The sequence below is a fragment of the Rattus norvegicus genome, chromosome 20, assembly GCF_021556685.1.
Source record: "Rattus norvegicus strain SHRSP/BbbUtx chromosome 20, alternate assembly SHRSP_T2T, whole genome shotgun sequence".
Lineage (NCBI taxonomy): Eukaryota > Metazoa > Chordata > Mammalia > Rodentia > Muridae > Rattus > Rattus norvegicus.
The window spans coordinates 18921314-18946580 of NC_141553.1; the positions used below are offsets into that span (position 1 = coordinate 18921314).

The window sequence follows — 25267 nt, forward strand, 5'->3', positions numbered from 1 at the left end:
GACGACTGTGTTTGAAATCATGAAACTGTTTGCTTTGTTCGTTTTACTTGGTCCCCTTAACGCTTAGTGAGTAAGAAACTTAATTTTGTAGACCCCGCTCTAGTGGCAGTGTGTTGGTTGATAGCCAAAGTTAATTTTTAAAACATAGTGTTTTGGGGGTTGGGGATTTAGCTCAGTGGTAGAGCTCTTGCCTAGCAAGCGCAAGGCCCTGGGTTCGGTCCCCAGCTCTGAAAAAAAGAAAGAAAAACAAAACAAAAACATATAGTGTTTTATCTGTGCTTATGCTCGCAGCCAGCTGTGATGAACTGGGAAAGATTTAAATTTTCCTTGGGAGTAAGGAATCTTAAAGGTGGAGTTTCAGCCGGTATGGCACTTAGTGCGTAGCTGCCTAAAAGATCAGAAATGCTGTTAACAGGCTATAAAAAAGGGACAGGCTGTGTTAGAAATGCTACAGGAAGAATGATCTAAAAGGGCTGAGAGCTAAGTGGGGCTATAAGGAAAACAAGAACAGGAAAGGAATTTCTGACATTTGCTCACAGTAGGAGAGCGCTCATTTAGAGAAGTTCTTTAAGGAAGCCTGCCTTATCTGCTGTCCTTATTCCAAGGGAGGAGTCAGTCTCCAACATTAAATTACTTTTCTCGATGATCATCATTAACATGGAGAGTGCCTTTGGTCCTATCCCCACAGCAGCCAGTTCCTGCCCCTATGGTTAAAATGCCCCAGGTTGGGGGACAAAAAGAGCCCCTAAAATAGTTTCAAAGAATCTACAACTGTGAAGAACTTTGTTTTGCCAGTCAGGATTAATGTTTTCTTTTCCATGGGCCTATAGCCCACTGAGACAGTTTGGTAAAGGGCTGTTACTAAAGTCCTGAAAGCCCCAGGTGAACTGGTTATAATTCTTTTGTCAGCTGCTTAGTATTTAGCACCCAGGTTCTAACCATCTCTCCATCCTTTTGTTATTAGTTGTTACTAGAAGCCTAGTGTCATTTGGAGGCTGGTTCTCTTGAGAGGCAAAGCCACCAAGCTGACACTGAAGGGAGGTAGGTACTCCTTAAGGGAAAATCTAAGCCCAGAGAGACAGCCGGTAACAGCTAGGCTGCCTCTCTGCTCGCCTTTCTGTTTCATAGACAAAGCTTGTGCTTATATTTACAGTGGCCTTTTTGTCCAAAAAAAAAGGCCTCCTGGTTTAGCTGTGTGACTAAATGCTATTTGTCCTCTTCAGTGGACCTCTCTCCTCTAGATTCCCTTCTTGTTTTCTCACCATCCCACATGAGATGCTTGTTAGTAACTGTTACAGGTCTTCTTTACCACCGAGGAAAGACAGAATCCTACTAGAGGATGAAAGAATGTTCCAGACATGGCTAGAAGGCCCTCACTTGTGCCTGCTCTCTTCAGATGCCTGAAGGTAGGGAGTGCCAGGTCTGCCCCCAGGCTCCAAGGGTGGGTCTCCTAGGGGCTGGAAAATGCCCCACCAATCTGGCTAAGATAAGGAAAGGGTATGAAGAGAAAGTTACAGAAATTTGAAGGGTTAAGCTAAGTTGCTGAGAGTTAGTATAAGTTACAGAGAAAGTAAGGTTAAACAAAGAGAAAGAGAAAAGAAGGTAAAAAGAGCAGAAAGCTAGGGAAGAAAAGAGACAAAAAGAAGAGGAAGCTAGAGAGCTAAAGAGAGATAAAAGACAAGAGAGGAACATATACTGGCCACAGTAGTTAGGGAACCTAAGAAGACAGTACCTGGCAACAGAAGAGAATTCCTGGCTAAAGATCAGTGTGCCTAATGCAAAGGAAAAAAAAGACACTGGGTCAGGGACTGCCCCAGAAAGAACAAGAGGGGACACTGGAGAGCCTCTCGGTCCTGGAGTGCTGGCTATGTGCAGAGATAGGAGGGAAGCCTGCCCAGTTGTTTTATGGATACAGGGACCCAATGCTCTGTGCTCCTATGCTCCAGTGGGCCAGTATCCAAAGACCTTGGGTACAGGGGCCTACTGGCAACAAACAATACTTATGGACTGCCCGAAGAACAGTGGACCTTGGCGTGGGCCGGGTAACCCACTAGTTCATAGTCATCCCTGACTGCCCCCATCCCTTGCTCATGAGAAAATTGCTCCCCAAAATGGCTTGCGTGGGCTGAAATGGCTGGGTGAGGCCATGTGTATGCATATCTACAGACTGTGTATGCGGAGCTTAAGACCTGTCTCAGTGCACCAGTACCTGATGCTGGGAGATGAATGGCTTAGCGCTGTTCTACTTGGAACATATCACTCCTGCCAGCCGGGCACTAACAATTATCACCCAATCCAGGACTTAAACTGTGATAGAGTGGCTGATGTTTGCCTTTGAATAGAGTGTCCCAAAAGATGGGACCACTGGTCAGCTGCCATGGACTAGATTCTCCACCTGTTGGGGGCAATCTGGTCACCTTGCTGCCCAATCCTGACCTGGAGCCACCACAGCACGAGTGTCAAGCACTGGCAGAAGCCCATGGGTGGAGGAAAGACCTCTGCGACTGGCTGATTGACCCCTGCTGAAAGCCGAGGCTACCTTGTCCACAGACGGGAACAGTTCTCTTCATGAAGGTCAGAGATAGGTGGGTGCTGCCATGGTGGACAACACAATGTCATCTGGGATGGCTGAACCTCTACCCCCCCAGTACATCAGTGCCGCAGATGCCTTTGCCATCTCTTGGATGCCCTGGTGAAGCCAACAACTGTGAGTACTATTCATTGCTCAGGATATCAGGAGGGAAGAGATTCAGTGGCATTGGGCAGTAACAAAGCAGATAAAGTGGCTCGGGAAATGGCTATGCAGGAGCCTATCCTGGTTGCAGGCCTGCAAGAGACAGCCACTGAGAACTAGGATCGGACTAAGGGATGGCCTCACTTAGAAAAGGCCCAAATTGCTTAAAAGATAAAGGACAATGGCACACTTGTGGGGGAAGCTATACTCCCCCAGAGAACAAAGAAAAGACTCACTTTGCCAAATACAGAAATGGACTCATTTAGGAGATAAAAAGTTTGTCCAAGTAGTTAAGTGTATGTAATAGACTTTAAGATTTTAGCCAGAGAGGCAGTAGAAAGTATAAGGTATGTCAATAAGTGAATGCTTAACAAGCAAACAGGGCAAAGAGACCTAGAGAGTTTGGTGAAAAGTCGAAGTGAACTTCACTGAGATAAAACCAGAAAAATATAATCACAAGTATCTCCTAGTACTTGTAGATACTTTTTCAGGAATAGATAGAAGCTTTCCTCACCAAACAAGAGACGGCCTCTGCAATCATCAAGAAGATACTGGAAGAAATCTTCCTCCGATTTGGAATGCCCAAGGTAATCTGGTCAGACAACGGCCCTACTTTCGTTGCCAAGGTAAGCCAGGGTGTGGCCAAGTATTTAGAGGTCGATTGGAAATTACATTGTATTTACAGACCTCAAAGTTCAGGACAGGTAGGGTAAATAAATAGAACTCTAAAAGAGACCCTGACCAAATTAACCATGGAGACTGGCACAGACTGGGTGACACTCCTTCCCTCTTGCTCTCTTCAGAGCAAGAAATACCCTCCCAGATTCAGCCTTACCCCCTTTGAGATCTTAAATGGGGCCTCAGTCCCCCTGACTGTATTAGATGATGTTACTGAACCAACATGTCATAGTGCCATAGTAATAATGATTTGTGTGCTAGGCTAAAAGACCTACAGGTGATACAGAAAGAAATCTGCTCAGAGCTGGCAGCAGCCTATGCCCTGGGGACCCCTGAGACATCTCACCAGTTCCAGGTCAGAGACTCGGCTACATACGATGGCACCGAACCCAGATACTCACTGGAAAGGACCGTACCTGGTGCTGCTGACCACCCTGACAGCCATCAACTCTCAGCCCTCACCAGCCGTGTACTAGCTGTTGGGGCTGAGAGCTGGGACCTAGAGGGAAAATCAGATCTTCAAAAAGCTCCCTAGACTTAATTTCATGTTTGCCCCGGGTTTTATCAAGATAGGTGTGGGGATAGGCTTGATTTCTATTACAAATGATGTAACATTGCATATGTTAGTACTCCTAACACTTCTTGGGACTGTGCCTCAGGGATCACAATCTGTACAAGTTTAGAAGTTCTAAAAGCTAGTCATGACCTTGGTGTGCAGGTTTAGATAGTGTCCAGATTGGAATCCTGATGCTAGAGACTTAGTAAGAAAAAAAAAAAGAGTTGAGAATTACTTAAGGCTATCTAGGTGCTGCAAGGGCAGCACAAGGACATCTGCCATTGCCCTGCAATGCAAGGTTTATAGAGAATTCAGAACTGCCATTGACTCAGATATAAAAAGAGTGAAAGACTTTTTAGCTGACCTCCAAGAATACCTAACCTCCCTCTCAGAGGTAGTCCTTCAGAATAGGAGAAGATTAGACCTGATATTCCTTAAAGAAGGAACCTGTGTGCTACACTGAAAGAATGTTGTTTCTATGCAGACCATACAGGATTAGTGAGAGATAACATGGCTAAGCTCCGAGAACGCTTGGCCCAGAGACAGAAGCTGTTTGATTCCCAACAAGGCTGGTTCGAGGGGTGGTTTAACCGATCCCCTTGGTTTGCTACCCTGGTGTCCACCTTGATGGGACCCTTAATCATCCTCCTCCTAATCTTCCTCTTTGGCCCCTGCATTCTAAACAGATTGATGCAGTTCATAAAGAACAGACTCTCAGTCATTCAGACACTTGTTCTCACCCAACAATACCAGAGGGTAAGACAACAGGAAGAGATTCCTTAGAATTCGATTTGAGTAAAGGATTTTACTCAAGTCTAAAAGAAAATGGGGGAAAATGAAAGACCCACCCCATGAGTCTTAACTCAGAGTTGCAACAGGCTTGAAGGAGCCCAGGCACGCCCAGATACCTAGGGCCGAGTCACCGTGAAAACTAACAGACCATAAAAGGAAAGGAATACAGAACAGACCAGGAGTACCACTCACAGGCCACCTGGCAGGAAGAGATAAGCCCCCAGCCCCCGACATCCAGGACGCCCCAAACCTGCCAATGTGTGTAGCTATACCTTATTACCTCATCATGTGAAATAGCCAATCATATGTGAACATGTCTATGTGCCTCGTTTGAATCCACCAATCCCCGTAACTATGCATCTGCTTCTGTACGCCCGCTTCTGCTTCCCCAATCCCTATAAAAGCCCCATGCTGGAGCTGCTGGGCGCGCAAGTCCTCCGAAGAGACTGTGTGCCCGCAGGTACCTGTGTTTTCCAATAAACCCTCTTGCTGATTGCATCCGAGTGGACTCGGCTCGGTCATTGGGCGCTTGGGACTCCTCCTGAGGGAAAGGTCCTCTCTGGGGGTCTTTCACTGAGAATGCTGAGTTTGGTTCCTATGACCCAAGTCAAGCTCCTGTAACTTCAGTTCTAGGGAATCCAGCACCCTGACCTCTGCAGGTACCCACACATGTGACATAAACAGTCTCAGTCTTCTCTCTCTCTCTCTCTCTCTCTCTCTCTCTCTCTCTCACTCTCTCTCTCACTCTCTCTCTCTCTCTCTCTCTCTCTCTCTCTCTCTCTCTCTCTCTCTCACACACACACACACACATTTAAAAACAAATCTTTAAAAGTAAACGTCGTTCAGAGTTTACCATAAAATGTGCAACTACAAAATTAAGTCGGACAAATCACGCAGCAATGTGCGTCCGACATATTTTAAAAACACGCACCATACCTAATCCTTCAGGTTATGGACAGGGGGAAAAACTACAGAGAGGAGATAAAAGGGATCTTTGTGTGGTATTGTGCATAGTGCGAGCATCGTATTTAGTGTGCATCTGGAAAAGAGCGTTGATGACAAGAGAAGCCATTGTCTCACTGAGAGGCTGAGACGTAATCTTCCCGGTCTCCAAGTGGCCCTGACCACAGCCCTTGACAGGTTGTCCAGAGTCCTTAGCTGACATTCAGCTCACACACGCCTCTGTCTCTTTTGTTCCTGAATCTATCCCGTAGTAAGCCACCAAGGTTTCTAAAACATTCAGATATCAAGGACAACACGTTCTTTCTCCAGGAAGTGCATCTGACAATGATCCCTAACCTTATCAAACATCTTCCTTACGGGAATTGGATGTTCGCGTGCTTAATTCGGGAAATTAAGGCTGTTCGTTTTAGATATAAGTGAGCTCATCTTTCGGGTAATTACCGGCCTACTTGGTGCTCTCTCACCTTGAACAAACATGTGGATACATTTAAGTATTCTGTGCTCTGGATGTATATTTGGTGGTCCTGTCTACTCTGAGACTGGTTTGAACTGGAATCAAGTATCAATCCAGCAGGGATTAACTTTCACACACAATTACCTTTCACATCAACATTGAAACAGTAGCCCTAAAGCCTCAGTGAACATTACAACAGTAGTTCTATATAAGTGGAAAGATTACAAGACTGACATTTAGGTAACTTTTCTGCATTTTCCAATATTTCTATTATTATTATCATTATTATTTTAATTATTACTACCATTACTGTCAATGTGAATGTTAATAAATGTCCTTTTGCCTTGTAACAAACCAATGTCAGACAAAAGTGCTAACTATGTATGGAATGGCGGAGGGTGGGTCTCTTAAAGGAGGAGGAGGGGGAGGAAGTCGTGAAGAAGCAGAAGATGCCAACAGGTTTCCACCCCCTACTGATCAAGATGTCTTCTTCAATCAGTCCAAGGACTGGGTGTGGGACTTTGTTCTCCCTAACAAGAGGAGGGAAATATTTTAATCTGTGTCATCGAGAACCTGCATTCTTAAACTAATGTCCATCTGTGTCTACACTTTTACACAGCCAACGCAGTGAACATTTTCAATATGAGAGCCAAAAGAGCTTACACCATCGCTAGAACAAACTCTTTTTTTTTTTTTTTTTTTGGTTCTTTTTTTTCGGAGCTGGGGACCGAACCCAGGGCCTTGCGCTTCCTAGGTAAGCGCTCTACCACTGAGCTAAATCCCCAACCCCTAGAACAAACTCTTTATGTTAGAAGAGAACCTGAGAGGCAGAAGCAAGGAGATCACAAGTTTAAGGGCATCTTCAGCCACGTAGTAAATTTGGGTTTACTCGTGGTTACTGAGACTCTGTATCAATCAACCAAGAAACAGAATGAAAAGGACCAAGAATTTCAAGGCATGAGCAAGGTCACCTGTAAGACCCTGAGTTTCTTAATTCAAATGTTCTTTTCACCTCACAGATTGGCCCCGTGTCTATACAGGAGGAAGGAAGTGGGATGGGGGCTTGCTGTTCAAAACACACACTAGAGAACCCACTCATAACCCAAGCGTGTACCAGGGGGTCTCAATACCAGCAAGGTAAGCTATTTGCTATTTCTGCTTCATCCCTGCCCTTCTCACGAAACACTGAACAGAACCTCGGTAGCTCAGTAATGAGGAAGAGCGTATGGGAATGCGCAAAGCCCCTGGAACAGTTCATGCATGAGGGGATGGCATCCTTTGTATTGCTAGAAAGCTCCGTCCGCTAGCCCCTTAATCGTCTTTTCTCCTTCAAGCGGAACTCATTAGGAATCTGCTCACTTCTATTTAATTTTTAAAAATAAAAAACTAAAAAATAAAAAACAACTAGCTACACACACACACACACACACACACACACACACACACACACACACACTCAAAACAAAAGATAAAAGGCTTTATTCCCCCAAGGGAAAGTAGCTGCCAAGAAAACTTCCTCTCTCCATAAAACAACAAAGCCTTCAGCCTTTCCTTTCATCTGAAGGATTGCAAACAGAGAAACAGGGAAAGCCATCAAAGGCCATTATGTCTGCTCAGGATCCTCAGCCCCCTTGAAAACTGGAGACCAGCAGATAAAGAAACCAGTGAGCTCCCAGTGTAGCCATCGGCCTAATTAACACCAACTCTGCTGAGAAACAGCTCCTGTTGATACAGAGGAGGTCTTTAAGGACACTGGAGGCTTAATTCTGTCATAAATTTTAATATGGTAATTTAAATACAAGTGAGTTAATCACTCTCCAAAGTAAATTTACTGAGCTGAGGGGAGAAATACCCGCCTTCATTGGTATTCTCTGACATTCCTAAAAAACCCTTTTTTCTCATAGCTGAGGGCATACAAAACGAGCATAGGCTTTAGGAATAGAACTCAGTTGAACTCATGCATATTCATGAAGTTGCTCTAAACTGATTTATAGTTCTTGTCTTAGCCCTGGTACCCACGGGAATGAGAAACCAAGGAAGCCACAGACTCTCTGGGTTCCAAGATAGAAAACAGGAGTTGTAGTAAGCCACTCGTAGTTTCCAGTTTGGGGGGGGGGGGGGGCAATTCTCTAGTTGCATAGATCTCGTTAAGTACCAGACATCCACAGCAGTCAAACATCTGAAAACCATGGTAACGTGCAAACTGTGAACTAGAAAAGAGTTTCGAAAACTCTGCTGGCCTGTATGTACTATATTAGGCATTAGCTGGAGCTCCCAGGATGGGCAGTTGCTAGGAAGAGAAGGATTGAGATAGGCATCCTTAATCAAACGCCAGGTAGCCAACCAAAGTAAATGGGAAGGGAGAGGGGAAAAGGAACTCTGCCTGCTCACTATATCCTGGTGCAAAGAAATCTATGCACGCCCCGGCAACCCCACTCTTGGAAGTTTTCTAACAAAAGCTGAAAAGTCTAGATTTTCAATACGGGCTCGTAATTGTTTACAACATTGTGGGAGCCAAATGTGTCTCCTCACCAGGCACATATATAGGATCTCACACTGTATTTGGCCTGCTGTTCTGCTGAGGGGTATAGGATGGGGGACAGGAAGGACAGACAGACAGAGGGGCCAAGTGGAGTGAAGTAGCCAAGAGAACATTCTAGATAGCCATGAGAGACAAGAAGAAGAGCTCGAGACAACAGCTTCAAAACTTTTAATTGAGTTCCCCCTAACAAAAGTTTTAGGAACGTTTATCCCAAAAAGATAAACATAAAAGCAGGCAGAATAAACCACCGAGATGTCTTTGCCGGTACCCGCCATACGACCGTGCCCCTCCATTGAGTGCATTCAGGCAGGACGCCATACTTCTCCTACCTTGACCTAAGAAACCTAAGAGTGTCATTTTAGGCCACAGTTGGTGATCACTTGTCACACTGACAGAAAGACAAAAAGATATGTCCAAATTTTAGCCTCAAATACAAGCACCATGCTGCAGGTATAGCCAGCTTCCACTCTGTGGTCTCTAGCGTCTCCAGGACTCCCACATCCACAAGGGCTGATGCAGTCCCTTCACAATTACCCTTCACAATTACCCCAAACATGAGCGGCCCCTTAGAGGCCCTTGTCACAGAATGATCTTTGACATTTATTACTTTAATGCTCTCTCACCTCCTCCCCCCTCAAGAAAGTCGCAGCTTCCCCTGTTGAGTTTCCATTCCGACTTCTCCAGGCATTTTTGATCCAGACCAGAGTCCGGCATATCCTGTTACTATATATATCTACATACATCTCTGTCAGAATTCTACCTACTAGCACAACAGCCAAGATCAAATTAGAGTACCCCGCAGAGCCCTTGTTCACAATCACAACAAACAGGGCTTAGCACGAAAAACAAATCAGACACGCAGATGACAAGAATAAAAGGTGCAGAACTAAATCTATTCATCTATGTCTTCCTACTTTTCAAGAACACTGTCAGAACATACATTGGAGAAAAGACTGCCTCTTCAGTGGGTGGTGCTGGACAGACTGGAAATCAAAATTAAAGACCTTAACGTAAGACCTGCAACTCTGAAACTATCCAGGAAAACGTTTCAAGATACCTGAGGACTTTCTGAAAAGGACTCTGATAACTTGCTATTATGATCGAATTATGGAATCACAAGATATTAAGCTTCCATCCAACAAAGGAAATTGTTGTGGTTTGCCCTGGAGTTATCTGTATTTTGATGCTATTTCCACTGCCCCAAGGACAGCTGCCTAGTCAGTACTCAGGAATCAGATGACTTTGCCAGAAACTTCTCCCCACAGAATTTGTAAAATACAGGTGGGGGGGTGGTAGATACAGGATAGAAGGAGGCCTGTCATTGGAGGAGAAGGAAGGATGGGTGGGAGAGAAGTTTAAAGGAAGAGGAGGAAACTGGAACGGAAAGGAAGAGAGAAGGGAGAAAGAGGGAGAAGTCGTGGCAGGACAATGGAGGCTGACTTTAAGATTCCGCTCTGTGTATTTACAGGTTGTTATTAATGTTCCTAAGGGATAGATGGTACTGGGCTTTGTATGTTTAGGTGGGCAATTATATCTTATCAATTGGGTCAAAGATTATTGTGTTGTGTGTTCTTTTATGTGACGATTTGAGTGTAGCAAAGTGTGCGGCAGCAGGAGACACTGGGCCACCGAGGAGTTGGGATGTGTTTCCGCCAAGATATCTAGCAGATATCTTGGGGCACCGCGGTGCAGGACCTAGTGTGGTAAAAGACACCAATACTTATTTTATTTTTTATATTTTAACAACAACAGGAAACAATCACCAACAAAAAAAGAGAGAGAGAGAGCCTGCGGAATAAGAGATAAGCATTGTGAACTACATGTTTGAGGAAGTATTAATATCTGGAATATATGAAGAGATAAAAATTAAATACAAAAAAAACCAAAATCATTAGTAAATGGGGAAATCTGTTGAATAGACCGTTCTTAAGAGAACACGGATGGCTGATGACCACATGACCACAATGACTGCAATGACCACAATGACCGCATGAGAAACTGTCCAAGACCCTTTCCAGCTCCAAGTTTAGCTACACCACTTTGACTCCTGGCAGGTCACACACTCTCATCTGCCCAGGAGCTATCTGGATTCTCAAATGGAACACACACACACACACACATACACAGTCAGTAACTTTTTGACATGCCGTGACTCAGTGACAGGCCGGACACTCCTAAACCTTCCCCTGCAAACACTCCCCTCTGGTCCTCCTGAGACTCTGAAATCTTCCCTTGTTACCCCAGGCCCAATTGGGGAAGTGGCCAGTGGCCACATACCTGGATTCTCACATGACTGGTTGGCTTTCTCTCCTGCAGTTCCTACATCCCGTTCTTCTACTCCGACTAACAGCGATTCTGGTCTTCCTTCCTCCCAGTTCCTAGCCCATGCAAATCTAAAGGTCCCACCTCCATCTACCTGCCCAGCCACTGGCTATTGGCTCTTTATTGATCGATCAAAAACCAACTGGGGATAAGGACCTCCAGAGTTTGGACGCTCAGATTCCCAAATTAGGGGACTGGATTAATTCAAAGCATTGGTACCAATCCCCAACAACCCTCAGCCATCAATGAAATGCAAATGACCACTACATTGAGATTTGTCTCACCCCAGTCAGAATGACCATGATCAAGAAAACAAATGATTGGGGTTGGGGATTTAGCTCAGTGGTAGAGCGCTTGCCTAGGAAGTGCAAGGCCCTGGGTTCAGTCCCCAGCTCCGGAAAAAAAAAAATTAAAAATTTTAAAAAATTTAAAAAAAAAGAAAAGAAAACAAATGATTCAGGCTGGAGACTTGGCTGGCAGTAAACAGTGTTGGCTCACACTTGCAGAGGACCCCAGTTTGGCTACCGGTACCTATGAGACAGCTCACAACTACCTGTCTTTAATTCCAACTCCAGAGGGCCCACTGCTCTGGCTCCTGGCTTCTTCAGGACCTTCATGCACATATGCATGCACACACATGTATGTGCACTCACACACAACATACATATAAAAGTAAAACAGGTCACAACGAATGCTGAGGAAGATGTGGGGAGACAAGCTCTCACACACGAGTAGTCATAACATTGAGCAGTGCAGCCGCTATGGAGATCAGAGTAGCGGTTCCTCACAAACCGCAAAAAAAAAAAAAAAAAAAAAAAAAAAAAAAAAAAAAAAAATGCTATACCCACTCCTGAAATAAGCCCAAAGGACTAAAAAAAAACAACACACCACAGATGTCCTTGCACTTCTGTGACGATTGCTGCACTGTTTTCATTAGCTAAGAAATAGGACTGGACTAAATGCCTATCAGTAGATAAATGACAAGGAAAACACCGCTTTTAATTTCATAGGGCCATAAGGGTGAAATTATGTCACCTTCAGGAAAGCACGTGAAACTGGAGACCATGTAAGACGAGGTAGGCCAGATTCAGGCAATCATCATGTTTTCTCTCATACATAGAGCCTAGATTCAAACACATACACATATACATATACACAGCATCTAAGTAATATGGCGTCAAAGGAGAGGGGACTATTGGGGGGAAAGAAGGGACTTAAAGGAAGTACAAGAGAGGATACTGGACGCCCTGTTGCTTTCTGCTACTGTCTTAAAGCCATGACCTGAAGCGACGTGGGTGGAAAGTGTTTATCTGTTTGGCTTCCACATTCCTATCGCAGTCCGCCATCAAGGGAAGTCAAGGCAGGAACTGAAGCAGAGCCCTTGGTGAGACACTGCTTGCTGGCTTACTCAGTTACGCACTGTGGCCTGGGCCCTAGCGCATCAGTTAGCAGTGAAGAAAACATCCCACGGACATGCTCGTAGGCAATGGAAGCCGCTCCTCAGATGAGGTCCCCTTTCCCTCGAGTGCTAAGACACGGAAGGAAGGAAGACAAGTGATCACATCTTCTCTTGATGTGGGATCAAGATGTCAACACACACATACACGCAAAACCAGAGGAGGCCTGTTACGGTGAGGAAGGCATGCTGAGGTGGACTTTAGAGGAGAAAAATGTGACCAAGTCATTACAGTGGTATGTGTGAGTAACAATGCCACGATGAAAACCGCTTAGTTATTTCTGTATACTAACCAAGAAGTTGGTAATCTTTTAAAAATAAAAATAGCCTTTTAAAGGTGAAGAAGAGGAGGAGAAGGAAAAGGAGGAAGAAGAGTAGGAGGAGAGGGAGAAGGAGGAAAGAGGGAGGAGGAGAAAGGAGGGAGGAGGAGAAAGAGAAGAAGGAAGAAGAGGAGGAAGGAGAGGGAAGGAGGAAGAAGGAGAGAGGAGGAGAAAGAGGGAGGAGAAGAGAAGGAAGGAGGTGGAGGAAGAGTAAGAAGAAGAAGAGGAAGAGGAAGAAGATGATGGTGACCCACAAATGCCTGAGCCTAGCTATGGGCTGGGCTGGGCTGACACAACAGGAACTGTTATGAGGAATGTAAGCTGCCTGACTCAAAGATATGTTTACCCAGAGATCTCATCTCACCTGGTCATCCGATTACATGATCCCTTAATATTTTGAGGTTTTTAAAAGTTCCCGGCGACTGTCCCTGGGTGATGCTACCATAGTTGCGGTCAGTGACTCCATCATTGAAGGTTGCCGGCCTAATCTAGCTAGGAAACCCAACAGGACTAGTCTTAACTGGCATGACATCATTCATGACCTGCGACTTAGCACGAGATCCTGTGATTGCGGACAGCAGCAACAGCACACAGAATACTCTGGAATGCTATGAGCTCAGAAAGCTAGATCCTGTGGAAAGGAGAAGGTCAGGCACAGAGGCTAGGAGAATGGATGAAAGGGATCTCGGGAGGGTTGTGACACGGAGAGGAAGCGGAAGCTGCTGAGGACCGCAGCAGGCTCACTGAGTAAGGCGAGCTTACTGGTGACTTGACACCTGGTTTTCCTCAGTTAATAGTCTGGGAAGATTCCGAAGTCTTATATACATATACATAGGGGTATATCGTGGTTTGTCAACCATCACCTTTGAGGGTCAGATTAAAGTACAACTCACTACCACCAATAATTAAGGTCTCCTGTTCTACACAGTTCCTCATGGAATCATCTAGGTCCATACTTTTTCTCAGCTGGTCACTCGAGATCACCACAGACTCTCACTCATTTTTCTGACCACAGTACAATTCCCAGTTAGCGTCCGAACCATACACGTGACATAAAACGGTTTTCAGTTTGTTGAACTGGAGGAGCTCAGCTGGCTGATACCATTTTCCCATCAGCCTCTGCGAAACGCCCACACCCGAAGGACCACACCACACACTTTCCAGACGCAAGCATGTGTGATTTAGCTTTGAGATTGGTTGGTTTTGTTTGCTTCACGCTGTTTTGAAATATGCATGGGAACAGGCTGACCTTATTCTGGCTGAGAACAGCCTTCGTCAGGCTGTTGGGGCGGGAGGACGGGCGAGCTAGTCACTGCACGACAAAGTCAAGCCCAGATGAAAAGAGGTCTGTTGGAATAAGGCCTCAAACAGGAGGGACAGATTCCTCATCGGTGAGGAAATAACATGGCGTCCAACTGTGAGTTCTAGAGGTCAAGCAACAACATAAAGTAGGCAGTGACCGGAAGGAGGGCACAAGAAGCAATGTGGAGCAGGAAGACTTACTTTGGGTTGTTGTTTGAGGGACAAAGGTCATCATGGTGGGCAAGGCATGGTGACAAAAACTTGAGAGTGGCAGTCATGTTACATCCACAATGAGAAAGCACAGAGAAGACAGAGAGTAGAGTACAGGCTCTAAAGTTTTGTTGTTGTTTGTTTTTTGTTTTGTTTTGTTTTTCTTTTTTCTTTTTTCTTTTTTTCAGAGCTGGGGACCGAACCCAGGGCCTTGCGCTTGCTAGGCAAGCGCTCTACCACTGAGCTAAATCCCCAACCCCTGGTTCTAAAGTTTTGAGACCTCCCCTTAGTGACCCATTTTCCTAGAGGTAACGAGGGTTCAAACACATAAACTTTTGGGAGAAATTTCCCATTGCAACCACAGTAGAGTCAAATGGCAGCCCGTGACTCCACTTCGAAGAGTGGACCATCCCTTTTGGGGTTTTATGCTCCCAAATTTAGTCTGTTGGGCATTCTGAAGCACCCTTACATAGCACAGGCTGTGTTCTCTCTGTGACTCAGACTGCACTGCCGTCAAAAACAAAATTCTAAAGGTCACCCTCAGAAGCAGAGCATTCTCCGTCCCCTGAGTGAGGACTCCAGTTATCCAAGTACAGGGTCCTACAAGACAGCTCACAGAACGAGCCATTGAATTCTTTCTTCTGTTTATTTCCAGAAGAGACTTTTCCATAGGCAGCTACCATGCCAAGCTCCTGTCAGAGGGCCATGCCAACCTCCTGTGGGCAGCCTTCTACCCATATCCTGGCTCTAGATTCAGAGCTATCTCCAAGGAGGTCTAGTGGGGCTGAAGCCAGCCCTGGGCTGCTTCTGGACTGAGGTCACTCAACAACACTTAGGTCAGCACAGACACTGCCCCTGTCCTGCCAAGAGCACGCACTGGAGGTGCCCACTCTGCTTAACTCTTTTTTTTTTATTTGTTCAGGACTAGGCAAAGGGGACTTAATGTCTCTCGGGCTCGCGTCCTCCATGCAATTGACCTCATGAGCAATGCCTTCTGAGCCCATAGAGACCTAATGAGATCTCAGGTAAAAGCAACTGGCAAGGTGTGGATTCGAACACCACCATCGCTTGTCAGGATCACATCAGAGACCACAAATGAATACTGAATTTTCAAGGCCATAAAACAGAGGGCTACACAAATTCTCCTCCACAGACAGATCTACCACCCTCCCCTCCCTGAATCTCAGGACTTGCGATCTTCAAACAGAAGGTGAGGAAGACCCTGTGTGTCTCTCTTTAATGCAACGGGCTGCCATTCAAGGCCCCTTTAAGTAGCTTCTTTGACTGTGAGGAAAGCCAACCAGGTCAGGAATCCTTGACTCCCATGAAGGTGGCATCAGCACGTCTAGTAAGCAAACCAGAGGTGCAGTGTAGTTTCTGAACAGACTCACTCACCTTGGTTGAAGTCGCACTGTTTCCTGGCACCTGAAGATGTTGCTCTGTGGACTCTCATGAGCCGGGGTTCCCGCTCTACCGTGGCACTCTGACTGGCTGGGTACCACATGCTCTGTCTCCTACAAGACAAAGAGAGTCATCCTACAGATGAGCTGTCCGAGGCGGTCATTTCTACAGTACTATGTCTGGCTGGGCTCATTCAGGGCAAGAAACAGCTACAGGTACTACTCACTCTCCTGACTTGCATGTAGGAAAGGAGACAGCTCAATGACCAAATTTAAGAGGCATTTTTCTCCCACATAACTGATGGTCTGAGATTATAGAAAAGGGAGGATGTCACTTCCAAACATATAAGTTAGTCAAAAATGTAAGAATTTTTTTAGGCATTAAAAATTATATAGTGGGGACTAGAGAGATAACTCAACAGTTAAGAGTGTGTACTCTTCTTGAAGAGGCCATGAACTCAGTTCCCAGCACTCATGCTGGCAGCTCACAACTGTCTGTAACTCCAGGCCTGGAGGGATCCTATCATTCTAGGTTCCATAGGCAGCTGCACTCCAGTGTGTGCACTTACGCAGAGGCATGGAGTATTAAAAAGCTAAAACGTGCTTTTTAGAGATTCCTGCATTTTTTGAGTCTTTGCCTACATATATGTGCATCCTGTGCATGCTGGGTACCCAGAGAGAGGCCAGAAGAGGTATTGGAGGCCCAGGACTAGATGTACAGATGGTTGTGACTTGCCGTGTGTATGCTAGGAACCAAGCCCAGAGCCTCTGAAAAAGCAACAAGTGCTCTTAACTGCTGAGCTCTCTTTAAGCCCAATAAAAGAGTTTTTTGAAAGGACATTATAGAATACCTCATAAATATAGCTATATATTTAATATAGCCACATTTAAAAGATATTCATTCTCATGGAAAACACATGTATGCGTACTCACAGACATAAACAGTGGGGAGGAGCTCAATAAAATCTCAGTAGTAATTATCTGTGAAGATGTCATTTTTGCTACATTTGGGGGTCCATATGGATTCCTCAAGTTTCCTGTGTCAGAGATGTCCTTTCCATATGAAGGAATAACTTGAAGCTAATCTGAACCCTAAGGCATATTTGTCCCACGTCTGCCTGATCTCTCGCCACTGCCGCCTATGTAACTATGGCCGCCAGCTTACCCAGAATTCACACAGACCCCAACTCCCAAGTGCCCACAATGCTGTCACCACTGATATAAAAACCCTCCTGAGGGCTGAGCTGCACTGGACAGCACAAACACATTCATACTACAACTAACCCTGCTTCAATACACACACACACACACACACACACACACACACACACGGGGGGGGGGGACAGGAGGGGGAGAGGGAGAGAGGGAGAGGGGGAGAGGGAGAGAAGGAGATAGGGACAGGGAGAGGGAGGGGGGAGAGAGAGAGAGGGAATGAATGGGGGACAGGAACGGAAGATACAAGACCTACAATTGAACTCCTGTAATCTTTTAAGCTGTGACAAGCCTACGGCAAATTCCTCTCAGAATGAAACGGTCCCTCCGCACCCACCGAATGAGATACTAAGACGAGAATCCACGAGCGATTTGGTGAATCCAAATGACCAATAAATAGAGTTAAATTATCTGGGGTGTGGGGGTGATGCTGCGTCTGTCTCTGTGGTGTATATCATTGGCAAGTGAGACCCAGACTCTTCCAGGGGGATGGGTTAGAGCCATCTAGGCCAAGTCATTTTTCCAAAATATTAGAATAACCTAGGATGGCCACATAGTCACCAGAGTCTTCTAGCAGGAAAACTGTATGAATGTCATCCTACAAGAGGTAGGAGAGACTTCTAGGAGGCTCCACATAGCAATTGACTCAGACGGATGCAGACACCCACAGCCAAACGGTGGATGGAGCTTGGGGACTCTTATGGGAGAATAGGAGGAAGGACTGAGAGCCCCAAAGGGGATGGGACCTCCACAGGAAGACCAACAGAGTCAACTAACCTGGACCCTTGGGGCACTCAGAGTCTGAACCACCACCCAAAGAGCATAAGCAGGCTATGTAGCACACATGTAGCTTGGCCTTCATGTGGTCCAAAACAACTGGAGCAGGGGCTGCCCCAAAAGCTGTTGCCTGTCTGTGGGATATGTTCTTCTAGCTGGGCTGCCTTGTCTGGCTTCGCAGAGACTTGAGGTTGCCGGGTGGGAGGGGAGAGGGAGCGAATGCTCAGGGAAAAAGAAGAGGGGAGATGGGGAAAGAATTGTTAGAGGGGGTGACCGGGATGGGGCAATGAGCAGGATATAAAGTGAATAAAAATTAAATTAAATTTTAAAAATGTAGGACGGATGAACAACAATGCCAAGCAACCAGAGCTTCCAGGGACTAAGCCACTACCTAAAGACTATACATGGACTGACCCTGGGCTCTGACCTCATAGGTAGCATTGAATATCCTAGTAAGAGCACCAGTGGAAGGGGAAGCCCTGGGTCCTGCTAAGACTGAACCCCCAGTGAGTGTGATTGTTCAGCGGAGAGCGATAATGGGGGGAGGATGGGGAGGGGAACACCCATATAAAAGGGGAGGGAGGGGTTAGGGGGATGTTGCCCCGGAAACCGGGAAAGGAAATAACATTCGAAATGTAAATAAGAAATACTCAAGCTAATAAAGAAAAAAAAGGGAAAAAAAATGTAGGACAGAGAGGGAGAAGGCTAAGGGACAGGGATAAACAAAGAGAATCAAGACACTGTCTTTACCCTTCCAAGGCGGCAGATTCAGGCCAAGAAGACCCTCAACTTGGAAAAGTTTTATTTGTTTTCCAGGCTCTCTAGACTCAGTAACTGCTTCCAGAAAGGTCTATGGATACTCAGAATATTGGCAAAAGTTTCTCAAACACGGTGCTTCTCAAGCAAAAAGAGCACTGCTTGCTACTAGCTAAGCATGTGACCTTAGACCATGAACTACCTAGGCCTCAGTTCCCTCGTCAGTAACACGGTGATCGGCTCTGCAACCTCACAAGGGTATTAAGATGTGACTAGAATCTCTCAGTGCCTTTCAAACAACTAGAGGTAACAACAGGAGAAAACGCTCAGTGAAGATGTTTGATAAAAAGGCCCTCGGCGATTTGAAACTGGTGCTGAGAGATTCCAACAAAAAAGAAATTATTTTGTACAGCACTTGTTTCACATTTCTATGTGAGCATCAGAATATATACGATATTATAGATACCTTTTTGCTTTGTTGTTGTGGTTCTGAGATCCAGTCTTGCTATGTAGAGCCTGCTAGGCTGGCCCGAACCTGTCTCAGCCCTCCAACTGCTCTCTCTCCTGTCTGTCTTCCTGACATCCAGTCAGGTGGAGATCTTATATCTTAGATCTTCATTAGCCTTTCATTTCACTCCTTGTGTGCCTCGAGTCTAGCCTCACTGGTGTGATGGGCCGAAGCCTGAGAACATGGCTTTGCATCCCTAGAGACCCCACAGAAAGCCAGCACGGTGACATGTGTCTTTAATCTAGGGTACCTATGACAAGATGGGAGGCAGACACAGGAACATCCCAGGAAGCATGGGGGTTGCTAGCCTGGTGTACACAAAACAAGAGACCCTACCTCAAACAAGGAGGAAGGCGAAGACGGACAACTGAGGTTGACCTCTGACCTCACACACATGACACCTCAAACCCAGCACTTATGCACACACACAGGAAGAAAGATGATGAAAATGTGACTTTGCTATTAAAAAAAAAGAGCTGATTCTTTTTTTAAAATAGCTTAGAGAATAAATTCTTTAGTCATATCTTTAAAATAACTGATTCCCTCGTTGTTCCCTCGCTGTTCCTCATTGTCATGGTATACACAACGGTGAGGTAGGCTCCTTTTCTGTGTAAATGGCCTCTAGCTCTTGTCCATTTACGAAATAAATTTCTAGGGGAAGACAAATATATAGGGGATGTGTGCATACCTACTTTCTTTTTGTCTGTCTATCTGTCTGCCTGTCTGTTTGAGACAAGGTTTCACTATATAGCCCTGGCCGTACTGGAACTCACTCTGTAAACCAGGCTGGCCTTGAACTCAGAGATCTGTCTGCCTCTGCCTCCCTGGTGTGGTATTAAAGGTGTGCACCCCACTGCCCGGCTACATACTTATTTTCTAAATCCAGTGTGAATGTCATTTACTAACTTCCTCAAGTAAACAGGGCACCTCTTTTTTTTTTTTTTTTTTTTTTGGTTCTTTTTTTTCGGAGCTGAGGACCAAACCCAGGGCCTTGCGCTTCCTAGGCAAGCGCTCTACCACTGAGCTAAATCCCCAGCCCCAACAGGGCACCTCTTAGTACCTACGTTACGTCATTTAAAATCTAAGAATGGGCTTTAATTTCTCCATTCTCTGATGTGAGAAAAATGAGAGGGGGGGAAGGGAGGGGAGGGGAAGGGAGGGGAGGGGAGGGGAGGGGAGGGGAGGGGAGGGGAGAGACCTACCTAAGCTAGGAAGATGGCCATTTATGCAAAAGGCGAATTCGAAAAGACTTTGAAATATACAAACTGGCATTTATACATTTTTAAGACTTTGAAATATACAAACTGGCATTTATACATTTTTAAGACTGTTCCCACGACAGTAGACATGTTCGCTCACCTACTAAACGAGTAACAAACACAGCTTGTAACTTAACAGGCCTCACATCACTGAAGCCATATAGTTTCTTATTAAGTTGAGGAAAACTGTATTACTTAAAGTCGTTTTCATTAATGGAGACCATAATGTCAATTCAGTGCTTAATTCGAAATGAAACGGGACCGTGCCGTGTTACTTGGCCAAGCTATGGAGCCCATACTTCAGACCTAATCTCCCCAGCCCAGATCTGGGGTTGGCGCCGCCCCCTTTCAATGATCACGCGCAGCCCCTGTGAGCGCAGCTACACTTCACGACACTAACAGCTGGCCCGGCGGTAGTCAAGGATAAGACGGATGGATTGTATGAGGATTCCATAGCTGTTTTCTGTCTCTGTCCCATACACGATGGAAGGGCACAGAGGGCTCTGAAGTGGGGAGAGAATTGTAAGAAAATGTCTTCAGTGAACATCTGAGAGGAAATGGAGTGGGTGGCAAGAATGAGCTCCCTTGGGTATTTTGACAAAGAACTACTCCCAGTCTAACTGCCTCTTTCCAGGAACGCACAGCTTCCTGCCTCTTGCCCTCACAGGTTCTTGGAACATCATTTCTCGCTGTATTACAGAGCGGGTATGAAATGTTCCTCATGGACTCTCTGCGTTGAGCACTCGATGTCCAGCCGGTGGCCCTGTTGTGGGCGACATGGGGGGTTGAATTTAGCTGACAGAGATAAGTCAGTGGGAGTCCTGAGAGTGTATTATTCCTGACCACTACCTGGTTACGTCTCCTGTGCGCCTGTCTGCTAAGAAATGCAGACCAGCCTCTACCTTTAGCTTTCACTGCTGTTAAGGTCCCGCTGCCACTATGTCCTAAGTTCATGGGACTGAGAGACAGTGGGTGGAAAAATGCTAATAAAACCATGATCCATAATAAAGTGTTCCTTTCGTGAAGGGTTCTCTCTGTCAAATACAGGGTGGCTATCTGTTTGAATGGGCTTGGCCCCATAGATTTATGTGTTTGAATGCTTGGCCATGGGTAATGTCGCTATTAGGAAGTATGGCCTTATTGGAGGAGGTGTGGCCTTATTGGAGGAGGTGTGGCCCTGTTGGAGGAGGTGTGGCCTTATTGGAGGAGGTGTGGCCTTATTGGAGGAGGTGTGGCCTTATTGGAGGAGGTGTGGCCTTGTTGGAGGAGGTGTGGCCTTGTTGGAGGAGGTGTGGCCTTGTTGGAGGAGGTGTGGCCTTGTTGGAGGAGGTGTGGCCTTGTTGGAGGAGGTGTGGCCTTATTGGAGGAGGTGTGGCCTTGTTGGAGGAAGTGAATCACTGTGTAGATGGAACTTTGGGGTCTTCTGTGCTCAGGCTCTACCCAATGTAGAATCAAGTCTCCTCCTTGCTGCCTGCAGAAGACAATTTCCCTCTGGCCATCCCCTGATCAAGATGTAGAACCCTCTGCTCCTGCAGTACGCTGCCATGCTTCCCGCCATGATGATAATGGACTGAACCCCTAAAACTGTAAGCCAATCACGATTAAATATTTTCCTTTATAAAAGTTACAGTTCTGTTGCTGTGAAGATACACCGTGACCAGGACAACTTATAAAAAGAGGCATTTAATTGAGGACTCGCATACAGTTTTTGGAGAGTTAACCCATGTGATGGTTTACATATGCACAGCCCAGGGAGTGGAACTATTAGGAGGTGTGGCCTTGTTGGAGTCACTATGGATGTGGGCTTTAAGACCCTGGAAGCCAGTCTTCCACTAGCAGCCTTCAGATGAAGATGTAGAACCTCAGCTCCTCCTGCACCATGGCCTGCCTGGATGCTGCCGTGCTCCCACCTTGATGATAATGGACTGAACCTCTGAACCTGTAAGCCAGCCCCAGTTAAATGTTGTCCTTATAAGAGTTGCTTTGGTCATGGTGTCTGTTCACAGCAGTAAAACCCTAACCAAGACAATCCATTATCATCATAGCAGAGAGGATGGTGGCAGGAGGAAGTGAAGCAGAGGCTGAAAAAGCTCACATCTGATCAACTGTTGCAACAAAGGGAGTGGTAAGCAGACTAGGCCTGACGTGGGCTTTTCAAACCTCAAAGCCCATTCCCCAGTGACACACCCCCTCCCAACAAGGTCACACTTCCCAATCCTTCTCAAATAGTTCCACAAATGGAGGCTTGAACATTCAAAAATATAAGCATATGAGGGCTGTATTGGTTTTTGTGTGTCAACCTGACATGAGCTAGAGTCATCAGAGAGGAAAGAGCCTCCATTGAGAAAATGCCTCCATGAGATCCAGCTGTAAGGCATTTTTTTTCAATTAATAACCAATTCAGAAGGGCTCAGCCCATGGTAGGCGGTGCCTTATGGAAGAGCAGGGTCTCATGAGCCTCTACCCTCAAGCAACCATTAACTGCTTATATCTTCTGGAAAGGGTCAAAAGCCTGGTGAGCCCCTCGTCCCAGCCCCCTTGCTGGAAAGCTAATGAGCCCGACCTCATGAGGGCCTCTGGCTATTAACCACATCTGCTAATAGTTCCAGAGGGCAATGGCCATGCCATGCGTGCCGAGGAGACAGCTGTCCACAACAGCGTCCCACGACAGTCCAGGAAAGCAGAGCGGAGCGTCCGATCGAACTTCCACTTCCGGGAGAGTGTGCCAGAATTTTGCAAAGCGTGCATCGAGGCAACAGACCTCTTCAGTGGACATCTCTCTTCGCCCACACCGTCTCGTGTGCTGCAGCTGGACTGAGGCTGGGAAAACCTGGCCTTGGGCAAGGCCTTGAACAGCTTGTTCTACTGAAAAAATAAACTACCAAGCATAGCCATTAGCACTGGCAAAATGCAGACTCATTAAGCAGCATCCCTGCATTAGCGTGACTTCTCAAGGGTGGTTTTAGATGAGGGCACTTGGGTGTTTGGCATGTATGTATTTTCAGTGTTTTTTTCTTTCTCCCTTATCATCATTCCAAAAAAAATAATAATAAGATAAAATAAGATTCAGGGATGATGGTCTCAAACCAGGCATTTTCTTAGACATTTCTAAGCATATTTTAATGTGCTGGCCTTCTGGCCTTCGATTTGCTTGCAGAACATTAAGCTCTCTCCAAGAGTCGAACAAAACAAGACATCAAGCAAGGGTTCACAGCCTTGGACACTGGGTGCTAAACAAGAGAGCCATGAGTCTACCTTTCCATGGCCCCAGTCCTTGTGGATTTGAAGAGAAGCGTGACCATCTAGCAAGCCGGTCCAAGCTGCCCCTTTAAGGATGCTTTCAGTTCTCTCCAGGCTTAGCAATGGGTCTCTATGTCTGTGTCTATCTGTCTGTCTCTCTTTGTCTCTCTGACTTTGTCTCTGTCTCTCTGAGTATCACTTTCTGTATATCTCTCAGTGTCTCTGGCTGTCTCTTCTCTGTGTGTCTGTCTTTTGGTCTGTCTTTCTCTGTCTCTGTCTCTCTGTGTCTCTGTTTCTCTATGTCTCTCTGTGTGTATCTCTGTGTCTCACACTGTCTCTGTCTCTGTCTCTGTCTCTCTCTCTCTCTCTCTCTCACACACACACACACACACACACACACACACACACACACACTTCTTTCTTTGGATGGAGATCTTAGACTGGAGAATCCCATTACTTCAGGGACCACAGGTGTGATGAGAAGAAATGACAGCAGAAATGAGACAGTGTGCACTGGACTCACAAACTAAACAAACTGATCATAAGATAGTAGATACTGACCGGGAAATGGCACTATGATGTCTCAAGAAAACCGACATTGAAAACGGCGGTAATCCTAGAATAGCAAACTTTACCTGCTATTAGGACTTCACAACCTTTTTTGAGATGCCCTGTCCTTAATGTCAAGGGAACAATACTTCAAGATGTGAGGCTTTGGGGACAAGTTTCTTAAAAGTCTACTGTCTACAACATAGCACAAAGCAGGACCCCACATGTAGTGGCTGCTGCCTCTGGTTTCCCAGTGGAATCTTCTAGCAGCTTCTGCTGTGGGAAGCTTGATCACCATGGACAGTCCTGGGAGGAGCTTTGGTCCTGTAAGAGGTGGGGCCTGCAGGAAGTTCCAGAATCATTAGGTGGTGCTTTGAATAGGTATGACCCCCATAGACCCATGCTTTTGAATGTTTGCCCCGTAAGGAGTGGTACTATGAGAAGTGTGGCCTTGTTGGAGGAAGTGTGTCATTGTGGGGCCAGGTTTTGAGGTCTCTCTTGCTCAAGCTCTGGTCAGTGTTGTGAAATTTTTGGTTTCTTTAAAACCCAAAATTACATGATGTGAGTAAGTTGTTGTTTTAATCCAAGGTGCGGGATAGGGAGCTGTTTCTGTTTGAGGGGCGTGACTTTTGCCTACGGCAGACAGTTCCTGATTGGAATTCTGGGGACTCTGGAGAGGGAATAAATGACAGAGCTCCAAGAGGGCCTGGAGGTGCTCTGAAAGAAGAGCTGGCTGCTTCTTCCCCTGCTGCCCCTGGCTGCTACTGTTCCGGGTTGTCAAGTGGCCATAAGCAAAGAGAGAAGTTGGAGATAACCTGACTATGAAGACTGGACTTGCTCCAAGGATCCCAACAACAAGAATCAGCAAGAAGAAGCCTAAGGAGAGCGATAGCCCCTTTCCCGTTTAACCTTCTTTCTCTACCACATAGATGGGGGTGGGGAGAGATGGGGCGTGGAAAGGATTGGGGGGGAATAAAGGTTGGAAGGGCGAGAGAGGTAAGAACCCAATAAAATAGTCAAGAAAAGAAAAGATCCACCAACACAGCATGGCACACAGTCTCTTTCTACTGCTTGCAGACGAAGATGTAGAACTCTCAGCTCCTCCTGCACCATGCCTGCCTGGATGCTGCCATGTTCCCACCTTGATGATAATGGACTGAACCTCTGAACTTGTAAGCCAGCCCCAATGAAATGTTGTCCTTACAAGAGTTGCCTTGATCTTGGTGTCTGTTCATAG

At 46.0% G+C, this 25267-nt stretch overlaps 1 protein-coding gene across 9 annotated transcripts in view; it reads right to left on the reverse strand.

The window, feature by feature from the left end:
- Fam13c (family with sequence similarity 13, member C) overlaps positions 1 to 25267 on the reverse strand; it is a 122206-nt gene that overhangs the window by 67629 nt on the left and 29310 nt on the right. For all 9 annotated transcript variants that reach the window (NM_001399503.1, XM_087597262.1, XM_087597261.1 and 6 more), the window contains one exon: positions 15725 to 15843. In NM_001399503.1, the coding sequence (NP_001386432.1) occupies positions 15725 to 15843 (119 nt within the window). The remainder of the gene's footprint in view (positions 1 to 15724; positions 15844 to 25267) is intronic.